The 16417-nt window shown below is 44.8% G+C and overlaps 1 protein-coding gene across 3 annotated transcripts in view; it reads left to right on the forward strand.

The window, feature by feature from the left end:
• The first annotated feature begins 1707 nt into the window (after window positions 1-1707).
• The window catches only part of LOC104677854 (ATP-dependent RNA helicase DDX19B), a 40717-nt gene continuing 26007 nt past the window's right edge, over window positions 1708-16417 (forward strand). The window contains exon 1 of one of the 3 annotated variants that reach the window (XM_030924689.1): window positions 1708-2019. In XM_030924689.1, coding sequence (XP_030780549.1) covers window positions 1963-2019 — 57 coding nt within the window. In that variant the 5' untranslated portion in view covers window positions 1708-1962. The remainder of the gene's footprint in view (window positions 2020-16417) is intronic. The other 2 variants (XM_030924691.1, XM_030924690.1) reach the window with 2 other exon arrangements.

Genomic DNA, 16417 nt, shown 5'->3' on the forward strand with positions numbered 1-16417 from the left:
GTGAGCTACTGTGCCTGGCCAATCCTGGCACTTTGGGAGGTGGAGGTGGGAGGATCACTTGAGCCCAGGAGTTCGAGACCAGCCTTGACAACACAGCAAGACCTGTCTCTATCTTTTTTTTTTTTTTTTTGAGATAGAGTCTCGCTCTGTCGCCCAGGCTGGAGTGCAGTGGCCGGATCTCAGCTCACTGCAAGCTCCCCCTCCTGGATTTACGTCATTCTCCTGCCTCAGCCTCCCGAGTAGCTGGGACTACAGGCGCCCACCACCTCGCCCGGCTAGTTTTTTGTATTTTTTTTTTTAGTAGAAACGGGGTTTCACCGTGTTAGCCAGGATGGTCTCGATCTCCTGACCTCGTGATCCGCCCGTCTCGGCCTCCCAAAGTGCTGTGATTACAGGCTTGAGTCACCACGCCCCGCCTCTATCTTAAAAAAAAAAAAAAAAAAAAAAAAAAAAAAAAACAAGGCCGGGTGCAGTGGCCCACACCTGTAATCCAAGCACTTTGGGAGGCCAAGGCAGGTGGATCACGAGGTCAGGAGATCGAGACCATCCTGGCTAACATGGTGAAACCCTGTCTCTACTAAAAATACAAAAATTAGCTGGGCATGGTGGCATGTGCTTGTAATCCCAGCTACTTGGGAGGCTGAGGCAAGAGAATTTCTTGAACCCAGGAGGCGGAAGTTGCAGTGAGCCGAGATTGCGCCACTGCACTCCAGCATGGGCGACAGAGTGAGACTCCGTCTCAAAAAACTAAACAAAAACCCAAGTGCTGAGATTACAGGCATGAGCCACCACACCTAGCTCTATTTAATTATTTTACTATTTTAATTTTATTTAATATTTTTTTCTAGACAGGGTTTTGTTCTGTCACCCAGGCTGGAGTGCAGTGGCACTATCATGGCTCACTGCAGCCTAGACCTCCTGGGCCCAAGTGATCCTTCCACCTCGGCCTCCAGAACTGCTGGGATTACATGCATGAGCCACCACACCTGTCTGTTTTCTTCCTTTTTAACATTGTCCTGGTTATACAACCCTTATATAGGAGAGCTGCATTTCCTCTTCTTGGGGTACAAATTTCTGAGTGCAGGTGCCCTTTTGTTACCTGCATAAGATTGCATAGTGGTCACGTGGACTTTTAACCAAATGGGTTGTTTGACAGGGCAGATTGCCAACACCTGGACATTTTTTTTTTTTTTTTTTTTTTTGAGGCGGAGTCTTGCTCTGTCGCCCAGGCTGGAGTGCAGTGGCCGGATCTCAGCTCACTGCAAGCTCCGCTCCCCGGGTTCCCGCCATTCTCCTGCCTCAGCCTCCCGAGTAGCTGGGACTACAGGTGCCCGCCACCTCGCCCGGCTAGTTTTTTGTATTTTTAGTAGAGACGGGGTTTCACTGTGTTCGCCAGGATGGTCTCGATCTCCTGACCTTGTGATCCGCCCGTCTCGGCCTCCCAAAGTGCTGGGATTACAGGCTTGAGCCACCGCGCCCGGCCCACCTGGACATTTTAAATTACCAACCTGAAAAGGGAAACAGCTCTCTGCTTGTTTTGCATTTTGGTGACTATTGTTAATGGTTTTCTGTTTGGATATATTCAATCTGTTCAATCTGTATTAGTGCCTTCTCTGCCACTGTGTTGGGCGGAAATCTGATTTTGTTCTTTGGTTGGAGAGCCAAGTTGACCAAAGCTTAGGCATTTTAAGATAACTACCTCAGCTTGATGGGAAAGCCTGCTCTGCCCCGGGTTGAGGGGTACGGGCCTGAGGGTGACAGAATCGACAGCCCCAAGTGAGTAAAGGGTGGCCAAACAGGAGCGGCCTCCGACGTCACTGTGGCGCGCCGCTTCCGGTCTGCAGCCTTGTAGTGGGGCTGGAGCAGAGCCTGCTGCGAACCCCTGGAGCCCACGGTCAGTATACCGTGCCATCCCTCGAATCCGAATCCGCCAGCACGAGCCTCCCACCCGCGCCTGGGACCATGGCCACTGACTCATGGGCCCTGGCGGTGGACGAGCAGGAAGCGGCAGCCGAGTCGGTGAGTTGGCTTAAGCCCTAAAAGGGTTAGGGGACTAGTTCTGGCCGGAGACTTGGTCCCTGGGAAAGGATGGTTCCTAGGTTGATTAGAGACTGGATAGGGTGGCGGGGAGGATGGGGATGGAGCCTGGCCCCTGAGCTGGCTTTGTTTACGCAGCCGCCCCCGCGTTATGTAAGCGCAGGTGAGTGCTTCTGTCGGTAAAGCGCTCAGCCGCCTGTCCGTCTTCCTGGAACCAGTAATGATCATAGATTGCACTCATCACCCTAGATTGTGTTTTCTTTGTTTTTAATTGAAATAGAGACATGGTCTTGTTAGGTTGCCTAGGCTGATCTGGAACTCCTGGCCTCCAGCAGTCTTCCTGCCTCCGCCTTTCAAAGCACCAGGATTACAGGCTGAGCCATGGCTCCTGGCCGCCCCGGTTTGTAATAGCTATTTTAGGTGTCATTCTCCACCTCTACATTCAGAGCTTCTTTGGCTCAGGGACCATGTCTCTGCTCATATTTGTGTGCTTGCTCAGTGATAAATGATGGACCCAGTAGGTTTGGCAGTCAGCAAATCCTTTCCTCATCGGCTTCACTTTGTTCTTTTTTTTCTGGGCGTGAAACATGGTAAGAAACATATGTGTTAAACAGTACTGCGTAGAATTAATTTCTCCCACCGAAACACTTTAAATTCTAGTAGGCTTTAAACCTACTTCTGTTAGTACTTATTTCTATGACTTCCTCAAGAATAAGAACCTTGTCTTTTATATTTTATAGCTGATAAAAAATAAGTTGTATATACACATTGTTTAAAGAGGCAAGTGATTTTAAAAATAATGGTTCCTGCCAATTTTTTTTCCTCCCCAGAGGCAACTCCTTTTTTTTTTTTTTTTTGGAGACAGGGTCACACTCTGTTGCCCAGGCTGGGGTATAGTGGAGTGATCTTGGCTCACTGCAGTCTCTGCCTCCTGGGCTCATGCCATGCTCCCATCTCAGCCTCCTGAGTAACTGGGACTACAGGCATGTGCCACTATGCCCAACTAATTTTTGTATTTTTTTTTGTAGAGGTGGGGACTTGCCATGTTGTCCAGGCTGGTCTCGAACTCCTGGGTGCAAGTGATCCACCTGCCTCAGCCTCCCAAAGTGCTGGGATTACAGGTGTGAGCCACTGCATCCAGCCTCTTTTTTCTCTTTCTTTCTTTACATATATTTTTTGAGAGAGGGTGTTGCCCTGTCACCCAGGCTGGAGTGCATTGGCACCATCTCTTGCTAACTACAACCTCTGCCTCCCAGGCTCAAGTGATCCTCCCACCTCAGCCTCCTGAGTAGCTGGGACTACAAGCATGAGCCAACCTGTGCAGCTAACTTTTTAATTTTTTGTGAAGACGAGGTCTCACTATATTATCCGAGTTGATCTCCACCTCCTGGGCTTAAGCCATCCTCCCACCTTGGCCTCCCAAAGTGTTGGGATTATAGGCCTGAGCCACTTAGCCTGGCCCTTTTCTATAAAATTTATTTTACTTGGAATTCTTAATTGCCTTATGTTTTTGCTTCATTTTTTTCTTAATTATCAATTCAACCCCAAACTCTCTTCCAGTTGTCTAAGTTTATCCCAGAATGCTTAGACTCATCAAATATTCTATCAATTCCATTTCTCCCAGCCTTTTAAGTCTGCTTCAAATTGGACTAGTTACTCCTGTCTTTAGAGCACAGTTCATATTGGGGGATAAAGGGAACAGGGCAAATTCTGCAGCCTAATTCTGCAGATTCCTTCCTCCTTTCTCTTATCTTTTGGATCTCTTGGATCCCTTCCTTTCTGTCCTTCCACTCTTCCGTCTTTCTTGATTTATTCCTTATTTTTGTGCAGCCATCTGTCAGCTTTCTAGAGGTGTACAGGAAGTAAATTACTTTAAGAATATTCCATGTTGGGGTGGGGGGAGGAGGGGGAGGGGGATAGCATTAGGAGGTATACCTAATGTAAATGATGAGTTAATGGGTGCAGCACACCAACATGGCACATGTATACATATGTAACAAACCTGCATGTTGTGCACATGTGCCCTAGAACTTAAAGTATAATAAAAAAGAAAAAAAAAGAATATTCCATGTCTTAAACAATCTAATTTTGCCCTGTAATTTGGATACTAGTTTGGCTGGGTATAGAATTGTAGGTTGAAAATTACTTTCCTGCCAAATTTTAAAGTTATTGTTCCATTGCCTTCTAGATTTCTGTATTTGTTGTTGAAATGTTTGAGACCATCCTGATTCTTGATGTGACTTGTTTTCCCCTTTCTAGGCTTGGAGAATCTTCTGTTTTCAATATTCAGAAAATGTATGGTAATATGTCTTGGTATGGGTGTATTTTCATCCATATTACTGGCCCCTGGGTGTGGGTACTTTCAATCTGAAAAACTCTTGTTCTTCAGTTATGAGAACTTTTCTTGAATAATTTCATTGTTGATTTCTTCTCCTTTGTTTTTTCTTAATTCCCTCTTTTCTGGAACTCACTCTCTTTCTCTCTTTCTCTCTCTTTTTTTTCTTTTTAAGACAGGGTCTGTCTATGTTGCCTAGTCTGGAGTGCAGTAGCTATTCACAGGCAGAATCATAGTGCACTACAGCCTTGAACTCCTGGGCTCAAGGGATCCTCCTGCCTCAGCCTCCCTCGTAGCTGGGACTACAGGTGCGCACCACTACACAGCTTTTCCCAGAACTCTTATTAGATGAATGTTGTATCTGTTGGACTGGCTCTTTAGTGTGTGTTTTTTTTTTTTTTTTTTGAGATGAAATTTCACTCTTCTCCCCCAGGCTGGAGTGCAATAGCGCGATCTTGGCTCACTGCAGCCTCTGCTTCTTGAGTTTAAGCGATTCTCCTGCCTCAGCCTCCTGAGTAGCTGGGATTACAGGCATGTGCCACCACACCTGGCTACTTTTTGTATTTTTAGTAGAGGTGGGGTTTCACCATGTTGGCCAGGCTGGTCTTGAACTCCCGACCTCAAGTGACCCACACGCCTCAGCCTCCCAAAGTCCTAGGATTACAGGCGTGAGCCACCGCACCTGGCCAGCCCTTTAAGTTTTTAAAGTCAGGTTTATGGAGGTATAATTTACATAGAGTAAAATTAAACTTTGTTAGTGTACAGTTCTATGAATTTTGACAAAAGCATACAGTTCTGTAACTACCACCACAGTTGACATATAAACCATCTCTACAGAGAACTACAACTTCTTGTAGTTCACTCCCTCTCCTCACCCTTCTCTGGCAACTGCTGATATGTTTTCTGTCATTATAGTTTTGCCTTTTCCAAGATGTTATAAAATGGAATCATGTAATATGTAACCTTTTGAAAAGTCTGGCTTCTTCCACTTAGTATTATGCATTTGGAATTCAACCAAGTTGCATGTATCAGTAGTTCGTTCCTTTTTATTGTTGAGTAGAATTCCATTGTGGATATATACAGTTTGCTTATTCTTCTATTGATAGACACTTGTGTAATTTTCAGTCTGAGACAATATGAAGAAAGCTACTCTATACATTAAGGTACCGATTTTTGTATGGATATATGTTTGCATTTCTCTTGGGTAAAGTCAGTACTGAAGAGTAGGATTTACTGTGTTATGTGGTATGTGTTTAACTTTATAAGTTATATGCCAAACTGTTTTCCAAAGTGTATCATTGTGCTTTCCCAACAGCAGTGGATGAGAGCTTCAACTGCCCCACATCCTTCCCTGCGCAGTATTGTCGGTTTCCTTCATTCTGATAGGTACATGGTGGTGGTGTCTCATTGTGGTTTTAACTTATATATCTCCCTAATGACTAATGATGTTGAAAATCTTTTCATGTGCTTATTTGCCATCTATGTAACTTCTTTGAAGTGGCTTTTCAAACCTTTTGCCCATTTTTAAAGTAGGATTGTTTTTGTTTTTAGTTGGGAAGGTTATTTATATATTCTGGATAGAAGTTCTGTTTTTTTGTTTGTCTGTTTGTTTGTTTTAAACAGGGTCTCGCTCTGTCACCCAGCTAGAGTGCAGTGGCGCTATCTTGGCTCACTGAAACTTTCACCTCCTGGGCTCAAGGGATCCTCCCACCCGGCCTCCAGAGTAGCTGGGACCACAGGCATGCGCCACCACATCTGGCTGATGTTTGTATTTTTTGTAGAGACAGGGTTTTGCCATGTTGCCCAGGCTGGTCTTGGAACTCCTGGGTTCAAGGAATCCACCCACCTGGGCCTCCCAGAGTGCTGGGATGGATAACAGGCGTGATAAGTCCTTTATCGGATATGTTTTGCATATATTCTCCCAAACTACAATTTGTCTTTTTTCAACAGTACTTTTCAAATAATAGACATTTTCAACTTTGATTAACCTAATTTATCAATTTTTAAGTGATTAGTTCTTTTTATGTTCCAAGATATACACCTTATCCAAGGCCACAAGGATTTTCTACTGTGTTCTCTAGAAGTCTTACAGTTTTAAATTTTACATTTATGTCTGTGATCCATTTTACATTTTGAGTTAAATTTTTTCTAATAGGAGGTATGGATTGAGGTTCATCTTTTTTTTTTTTTTTTGAGGGGGAGTCTTGCTCTGTCTCCAGGCTGGAGTGCAGTGGCGCGGTCTCGGCTCACTGCAACCTCCGCCTCCTAGGTTCAAGCAATTCTCCTGCCTCAGCCTCCTGAGAAGCTGGGATTACAGGTGTCCGCCACCACGCCCAGCTAATTTTTGTATTTTTAGTAGAGACAGGGTTTCACCATATTGGCCAGGCTGGTCTCAAACTCCTGACCTCGTGATCTGCCTGCCTCAGCCTCCCAAAGTGCTGGGATTACAGGCGTGAGCCGATGCGCCGGCTGAGGTTCATGTGTTCATCTTTTTCACATAGAGATGTCTTTTTTTTCGAGACGAAGTCTCGCTCTTGTACCCAGGCTGGAGTGCAGTGGCATGATCTTGAATCACTGCAACCTCCGCCTCCCGGGTTCAAGCGATTCTCCTGCCTCAGTCCCCCGAGTAGCTGGGATTACAGGTGCCTGCCACCAAGCCCAGCTAGTTTTGGTATTTTTAGTAGAGACAGGGTTTCACCATGTTGGCCAGGCTGGTCTCAAACCCCTGACCTCACCCGCCTTGGCCTCTCAAAGTGCTGGGATTACAGGCGTGAGCCACCGCGCCTGGCCAGAGATGTCTTAATTGTTCTAGCACCATTTGTTGAAAAGTCCTTTGGTTTTATTTTTTCTTCTGTTTTTCATCTTTGTCTCTTTTTTTTTCCCTTTTTTTCTATATTTCGTGGGAGATTTTCTCAAGTACTGTCTAGTGTATTTCATTTTCACTTCTACTTTCATGTTTTTAATTTAAGGAACTTTTTTCTTCTTCCTTTACTGTTCCTTTTTTACAGACAATACCCTGTACTACTTTCATGGTCATAATATCTGCATAATTTGAAGGATATTTTTCTTCATCTCTCTGCTCAGTCTCTGTTTCATGTGAGGCGTGTTTTATCTATACATTTCAGTATCTACTTTTTCATGATGACTATTTCTCAGATGTCTGTAATCCTTGCTTGGCCACTCATATTTAAGAGTGAGTGACTAAAAAGTTGAGTGGAAGCTGTAAACACATGAGTGGGGCTTGTCTATTCTGACCTTAACTATATATCTTTAGTGGTCTATGTCAGTATCCTAAGAACTTTCCTCCCAGTCTGGCCAGATTTTGCAGAGAGGGATCCTCTAATTTCCTGCCTAGATGGTAGAGGTCTGACTCAGTGTTCTGGAATCTAGCTGGAGGAAAGGGTGAGGGAGGTCTCAGCACTCAGAATACCTGCTTCCACTTAATGCTCCTATTTTCATTATGGCATCCCCTCCCTTAATTGTGGCCCTTATCCATTTGAGCATTTCTCATGCCTAACCTGGCAGGCATTGTTAATTGAGTAAATGAACTGTGTAGTTTGTTATTCTGTTACATGGCTCTGTTGCAAAGAAACTTTTGAGCATTCACTCTCAATATGTACATATCTATTTAAAATTGCATACTTTACTGTTTTACTAAATATATTATGTACATTATAAAGCAAATACAAAATTAATAAAGGCTGAGATAAAAATGAAATAATGCTTTCCTGTGCTTCTGTGTGCTGGCTTCATATTTTTATTAGCCAATATCTCAAGGCACAATATACACTTAGAAAAAAACCACATCATTAATCAATGTAGAGATAAATATGTATTTCAAGTAGCTCTGAGAGGTTTTTAATTTTTTTAAATTTTCATTATTATTTTTAATCTTTATTTATTTTTTGAGACAGAGTCTCACTCTGTCGCCCAGGCTGTAGTGCAGTGGTGCGATCTCGGCTCACTGCAAGCTCTGCCTCCCAAGTTCACACCATTCTTCTGCCTCAGCCTCCCGAGTAGCTGGGACTACAGGTGCCCACCACCATGCCTGGCTAATTTTTTTGTATTTTTTTTAGTAGAGACGGGGTTTCACTGTGTTAGCCGGGATGGTCTCAATCTCCCGACCTCGTGATCCACCCGCCTCGGCCTCTCAGAGTGCTGGGATTACAGGCGTGAGCTACTGTGCCTGGCCTGTTTTCTTTTTATTTTTTAGTTCTGAGAGTTTTGACTATTTTAACTAACTTCTTGTTAGGTCAGTTTTGTTGTTGTTGTTGTCATTTGTTTTTTTGTTTTTTGTTTTTTAAAATAGGATCTCACTTTGTCACCCAGGCTGGAGTGCAGTGGTGTGTACATGGCTCACTGCACCCTGGACCTCCCAGGCTCATGCAGTCCTCCCACCTCAGCCCTGCAAGTAGCTGGGACTACAGGTGTGCACCGCCACACCTGGCAAATTTTTGTATTTTTTGTAGACATATGGTTTCACCATGTTGCTCAGGGCAGTCTCAAGTTCCTGAGCTCAAGCGATCACCTGCCTTGGCCTCCCAAAGTGCTAGGATTACAGGCATGAGCCACTGCACCCAGCCATTCAGGTCAGGTTAAATTGTCATTGTTTTTTTTTTTTTTTTTTTTTTTTTTTTTTTTTTTTTTTTTTTTTGAGAGGGAGTCTCGCTCTGCCGCCCAGGCTGGAGTGCAGTGGCCGGATCTCAGCTCACTGCAAGCTCCGCCTCCCGGGTTCACGCCATTCTCCTGCCTCAGCCTCCTGAGTAGCTGGGACTACAGGCGCCCGCCACCTCGCCCGGCTAGTTTTTTGTATCTTTAGTAGAGACGGGGTTTCACCGTGTTAGCCAGGATGGTCTCGATCTCCTGACCTCGTGATCCACCCGTCTCGGCCTCCCAGAGTGCTGGGATTACAGGCTTGAGCCACCGCGCCCGGCCAAATTGTCATTGTTTTAACCTATTAATGTGCCTAAGAGGGTTTGTTAGGAGTAGGTAGCTTTGACATTTTCTATTTGGCTTGAGTTTGTGTCATAGAATTATCTTTCAGATAGAACAGAAACTCATAATAATGAACCCAGTAATAATAAAAACTCAGGTATAAAATGATTAACTCTTGCTGTTTTTAGCAGGCCCAAACTAGCCATTTTATTAACCTTACAACAACAAATTCCTGCATTTTATGAAACAGAATCTTGAGACCCTATTATTACAACATTACGGTAAGATTAAAGTGTACAGTTTACTGATGGTTGGTGTATTCAGAAGTGTGTAGCTTATATCAGTCAGTTTTAGAACATTTTCATCACCCCAAAAGGTAACTGTACACATTAGCAGTCACTCCCTGTTTCCCCACAAACTCCCCAGCTCTAGGCAACCACTAATCTACTTTCTGTCTCTTTAGATTTGCCTCTTTTAAACATTTCATATAGATGGAAACATACGGTATGTGATCCTTTGTGACTGGCTTCTTTTACTTAGTATAATGAACTAAGGTTCATTAGTTGTAGCATGTATCAGTACTGTATTCCTTATTGTTGCCAAATAATAATATTCCATTGTGTGGATATACCACATTTTATTTATCCATTCATCAATTTCTGGACATTTGGATTATTTCTACTTTTTAGCTACTATGAATAATATTGCTTTTGATTGATTAATGTACAAGTTTTTGTGTGGACATATAGTTTCAATACTCGGGTATATATCTAGAAATGGAACTGCTGGATTATATGGTAATTCTCTGTTTAACTTTTGAGGAAGTGCCAAGATGTTTTCCAAAGCAGCTGCATCATTAATCTTTAAGATTAGTATTGTCTATGAATGGCACTATTTTTTTTTTTGAGACGAGTCACGCACTGCTGCCGAGGCTGGAGTGCCATGGCAGCATCTCAGCTCACTGCAACCTCTGCCTCCCGGGTTCAAGCGATTCTCATGCCTCAGCTTCCTAAGTAGGTGAGACTACAAGCACGTGCCACCGTGCCCAGCTAATTTTTCGTATTTCAGCGGAGATAGGGTTTCATCATCTTGCCCACACTGGTCTCAAACTCCTGAGCTCAAGCAATCCACCCACGTCAGCCTCCCAAAGTACTAGGATTACAGGTGTGAGCCACCACATCTGGCCATATGTGTGTGTGTGTGTGTGTGTGTGTGTGTGTGTATGTGTGTGTGTATTTTTTTTTTTTTTTTTGAGACGGAGTCTCGCTCTGTCGCCCAGGCTGGAGTGCAGTGGCGTGATCTCAACTCACTGCAAGCTCCACCTCCTGGGTTCACGCCATTCTCCTGCCTCAGCCTCCTGAGTATCTTGGCCTGCCGCCACACTCGGCTAATTTTTTGTATTTTTTAGTAGAGACGGGGTTTCACCGTGTTAGCCAGGATGGTCTCGATCTCCTGACCTCGTGATCTGCCCGCCTTGGCCTCCCAAACTGCTGGGATTACAGGCGTGAGCCACCGCACCCTGCCATGTGTGTATTTTTTTTAAATAGAGATGGGGTCTCACTCTGCCACCCAGGCTGGAATGCAGTGGCAAGATCATAGCACATTGTAACCTGGAACTCCTGGGCTCAAGCAGTCCTCCCACCTCAGCCTCCCTGGTAGCTGCCCAGCTAATGTTTTAATTTATTTTATTTTAAAATTCATTTAAATTTATTATTTATTTTATTTATTTTTATGTATTTATTTTTTTGAGATGGAGTCTCACTGTGTCACCAAGGCTGGAGTGCAGTGGCACCATGTTGGCTCACTGCAACCTCTGTCTTCTGGGTTCAATTAATTCTCCTGCCTCAGCCTCCCGTGTAGCTGGGATTACAGGCACCCACCACCATGCCCAGCTAGTTTTATATTTTTAGTAGAGATGGGGTTTCACCATGTTGGCCAGTCTGGTCTCAAACTCCTGACCTTCAGGTGATCCACCCACCTTGGCCTCCCAAAGTGCTGGGAATTACAGGTGTGAGCCACTGCACCGGGCCTATTTATTTTTTTTAAGACAAGAGTCTCACTCTGTTGGCCAGGCTGGAGTGCAATGGCGGGATCTCGGCTCACTGCAACCTCCGCCTCCTGGGTTCAAGTGATTCTCCCACCTCAGCCTCCTGAGTAGCTGGGATTACAGGCATGCACCACCATACCTGGCTAATTTTTTTTTGTATTTTTTTAGTAGAGACGGGGTTTTACCATGTTGGTCAGGCTGGTCTCGAACTCCTGACCTCAGGTGATCAGCCTGCCTTGGCCTCCCAAAGAACTGGGATTACAGGAATGAGCTACCATGCCCAGCCTATTTATTTATTTATTTTTTAGGAGATGGGGTCTTGCTATGTTGCCCAGGCTTGTCTCAAACTTCTTGAGTTCAAGGGATCCTCCCTCCTCGGCCTCCAAAAGTGCTGGGATTGAAGGCACAAGCCACCATGCCCTGCCAATATTTTTATTTTATTTTATTTTATTATTATTTTTTTTTGAGACGGAGTCTCGCTCTGTCGCCCAGGCTGGAGTGCAGTGGCCGGATCTCAGCTCACTGCAAGCTCCGCCTCCCGGGTTTACGCCATTCTCCTGCCTCAGCCTCCCGAGTAGCTGGGACTACAGGCGCCCGCCATCTCGCCCGGCTAGTTTTTTGTATTTTTTTTTTTAGTAGAGACGGGGTTTCACCGTGTAGACCAGGATGGTCTCGATCTCCTGACCTCGTGATCCACCCGTCTCGGCCTCCCAAAGTGCTGGGATTACAGGCTTGAGCCACCGCGCCCGGCCCAATATTTTTATTTTTAAACTTTGTAGAGGTGAAGTCTCACTATGTTGCCCAGGCTTGTCTCAGACTCCTGGCCTCAAGGGATCCTCCCACTTCAGCCTCCCAAAGTGTTGGGATTATAGGCATGAGCCACTGCCCCGGCTCTCTTTTTCAATTTAGAGGGCAAAGGGATTGAAAAACTGATGAGAGGCTGGGCGCGGTGGCTCACGCCTGTGGCTCACGCCCAGCCTGGGCAACAGAGCGAGACTCCATCTCAAAACCTCACAATTTTGCCAGAGACAGTTCCTATTCAGGATAGTTCATTACCATTAAATCTTCCTTCTTATGTTTCAAGAATCCTTTCTCAAGTAGCTTTGGAATAAAATGAAGTATAACTGAATTATTCTCAATTATTTTGACATCTTAAAAGCTATTAAAACACTGAAAATTCTGGATATTATAAAAGTAGAGCTTTGGGCAATTTGGAAATGGGAGTTTTTAAAAGTTTGTCTTGCCTTTTCATTAGTTTTCTAGATTTCAAAATGGTTTCCAATCAAGTTGCAAGAAAAATCGGTTTTTCCTTTTGATTCAAATAAATAGAGCACAGGTATCTGAACTAACTGCTTTCAACATAAGTTTTAGCATTCAATTCACTGATACTAAGGTGGGTAATGTAACCTTTAATGCTGCTTTTGTGTTGTAGGCTTTGAGATCCTTACAGCCAAGTAAAGGCTGTGTCTTCTAGATTCTACAGGAACCTCTTCAGAATTCTGATACGTTGTAATCAAAACAACATCTATTGGCCCGGTGCAGTGGCTCACGCCTGTAATCCCAGCACTTTAGGAGTAATCCCAGCACTTTGAGAGTAATCCCAGCACTTTGGGAGGCCAAGGTGGGCGGATCATGAGGTCAGGAGATGGAGACCATCCTGGCTAACACGGTGAAACCCCGTCTCTACTAAAAATACAAAAAAAAAAAAAAAAAAAAAAAAAAAAAAAAAAAATTAGCTGGATGTTGTGGCCGGCGCCGGTAGTCCCAGCTACTCAGGAGGCTGAGGCAAGAGAATGGCATGAACACGGGAAGCGGAGCTTGCAGTGAGCCGAGATCGCGCCACTGCAGGCCAGCCTGGGCGACACAGGGAGACTCTGTCTCAAAAAAAAAGAAAAAAAATCTATTACTTTTATTTACAATGTTGCTACCACCTTTTCCTACACATTTCATTTTACCCTGTTAACTTTTGAGTTGAACAATGTATCAACAAAAGAATGTTAGCCCAGCCTGGTGGCAGGCACCTGTAGTCCCATCTGCTTGGGAGGGTGAGACAGGAGGATCCTTGATTCTGGTAAGCTGAGGTTGCATGAGCCATGATCATACCAATGCACTCCAGCCTGGGCGACAGAGTGAGACTCGTTCTCAAATAAATTAATAAATAAAAATATAAAAACAAAAGAATGATCCCTATTGTCGTGTGTCCTTTTATCGTTGAATATTAAAAAAACTTTTTGGGCCGGGTGTGGTAGCTCATACCTATAATCTTTGGGAGGCTGAGGTGGGCAGATCACCTGAAATCAGGAGTTCAAGACCAGCCTGACCAACATGGTGAAACCCCATCTCTACTAAAAATACAAAATTGGCCGGGTGTGGTGGCTCACGCCTGTAATCCTACCACTTTGGGAGGCTGAGGAGGGCGAATCATTTGAGGTCAGGGGTTCAAGACCAGCCTGGCCAACACGGTGAAACCACATCTCTACTAAAAAGTCAAAAAAAGTTAGCGGGGTGTGGTGGTGGGCACCTGTAAACCCCGTAAGCCTGGATGACTGAGCGAGACTCCGTCTCAAAAAAATAAAGTAAAATAAATTAGCCAGGTGTGATGGCACATGCCTGTAATCCCAGCTACTTGGGAGGCAGAATTGCTTACACTTGGGAGGCGGAGGTTGCAGTGAGCTGAGATCACGCCATTGCACTCCAGCCTGGGCAACAAGAGCAAAACTCTGTCTCAAAACAAACAAACAAAAAACTTTATGGCAATGGCTATTTCTAGTTCATTTATACCTCATTAACTCATTTAAACTTAAGGTCTGTCATTTATTTTAGGTAGTAATTATCACCATAGGAATAAGTACTGTTAACTTTACTCCTGTAAACTTGCTATTTATTTATTTATTTTGAGATGGAGTCTCGCTCTGTCGCCTAGGCTGGAGTGCAGTGGTGCGATCTCGGCTCACTGCAAGCTCTGCCTCCCAGGTTCATGCCATTCTCCTGCCTCAGCCTCCCCAGTAGCTGGTACTACAGGCGCCCACCACCACGCCCAGCTAATTTTTTATATTTTTAGTAGAGATGGGGTTTCACCATGTTAGCCAGGATGGTCTCGATCTCCTGACCTCGTGATCTGCCTGCCTCCGCCTCCCAAAGTGCTGGGATTACAGGCGTGAGCTGCCGCGCCTGACCAAACTTGCTATTTAAAAAAAAAAAAAAAAAATTATTGAGTGCAGTGGCATCTTCATGGCTCACTTCAGCCTTGACTTCCTGGGCTCCAGCAATTCTCCCACCTCAGCCGCCTTAGTAGCTGGGACCACAGACATGTGCCATCACGCCCAGCTAATTTTTGTATTTTTGTAGAGATGGGGTTTCGCCATGTTGCCCAGGCTGGTCTCAAACTCCTGAGCTCAAGCAGTGCATCCGCCTCAGCTCGGAGAGTGCTGAGATTACACACATGAACCACAGCACCCAGCCTCTCTTTCTCATTTTAACAGCCCTGAGTACTAGACCAGGTTAATTGGCAGGATGTGGGGAGTGCTTTTATTTATTTATTTAGAGATGGAATTTCACTCTTGTTGCCCAGGCTGGAGTGCAATGGCACAATCTCAGCTCACTGCAACCTCCTCCTCCCAGGTTCAAGCGATTCTCCTGCCTTAGCCTCCTGAGAAGCTGGGATTACAGGCGCATGCCACCACACCTGGCTAATTTTTGTATTTTTAGTAGATATGGTGTTCACCGTATCAGCCAGGCTGGTCTTGAACTTCTGGCCTCAAGTGATCTGCCCACCTCAGCCTCCCAAAGTGCTAGAATTACAGGCGTCAGCCACTGTGCCCAGCTGTTTTGTTTTGTTTTGTTTAAGTTCTGGGGTACATGTGCAGGATGTGCAGTTTTGTTACATAGGTCAACATGTGCCATGGTGGTTTGCTGCACCTATCACCCGATCACCTAGGTATTAAGCCGCACATGCATTAGCTCTTTTTCCTAATGCTCTCCCCCACTGCCCTCCTCAATTAGTGTGTTCTTTATCCTTCAGAATTAGTGAAGGATTTTTACTGCTTTATAATGATTTCTTTTTTTTTTTGTTTTTCAGTTGGCTTTCTCCAGTTGAATGGTTTCCTTTTTGTTAATTTCCTTTTTTCTAATCTCTTTAATGTGTTCCCTTTCTGCTTCTTCTTTCCCAATACCAAAGCAGAAAGACACCAGAAACTTCCTTTCCATTTCCATGAATAGAAATGGGGCTCCTCCATTCTCAACAAACCACTCATTAAAACATTTTTTTGTTCTCTCCTCCCTACCCTCCTTCCCCTTTCTCCTGTTCTTGGACTTAGACGGACAACAGAAATGCGGCCTAATGCAGTGGTTCATGCTTATAATCCCAGCACTTTGGGAGGCTGTGGCGGGAGGATCGCTTGAGCCCAGGAGCTCAAGACCAGCCTGAGCAACACAGTAAGATCCCAACTCACAATAAAAGATTATCCGGGCAGGCCGGGGGCAGTGGCTCATGCCTGTAATCCTTGCACTTTGGGAGGCCAAGGTGGGCAGATCATGAGGTTAAGAGATCGAGACCATCCTGGCCAATGTGATGAAACCCAATCTCTACTGAAAATACAAAAATTAGCTGGGCATGGTGGTGTGCGCCTGTAGTCCCAACTACTTGGGAGGCTGAAGCAGAAGAATCGCTTGAAACAGGGAGGCGGAGGTTGCAGTGAGCCGAGATAGCACCACTGCACTCCAGCCTGGCAACACAGCGAGACTCTGTCTCAAAAAAAAAAAAAAAAAAAAAAAAAAAAATTAGGCGGACATGGTGGTGAGCACCTGTCGTCTCAGCTACTTGGGAGGCTGAGGCAGGAAGACTGCCTGAGCCTTAGGAGGTTGAGACTTCAGTGAGCTATGATCATGCCACTGCACCACTCCAGCCTGGGCAACAGAGTAAGACCCTGTCTGCAGAAAAAAAAGAAAGAACCATTAGGTTGTGATTTTCATTTTGTTTTTACTAGATGATGTCTTAGGCCCTGCTTGATATTTTATGATTAGGGTTGGCTTTAGCTTGAAACGTTACTTACTCACGTCAGACT

This window comes from Rhinopithecus roxellana, chromosome 20 (genome assembly GCF_007565055.1).
Source record: "Rhinopithecus roxellana isolate Shanxi Qingling chromosome 20, ASM756505v1, whole genome shotgun sequence".
Classification (NCBI taxonomy): Eukaryota; Metazoa; Chordata; class Mammalia; order Primates; family Cercopithecidae; genus Rhinopithecus; species Rhinopithecus roxellana.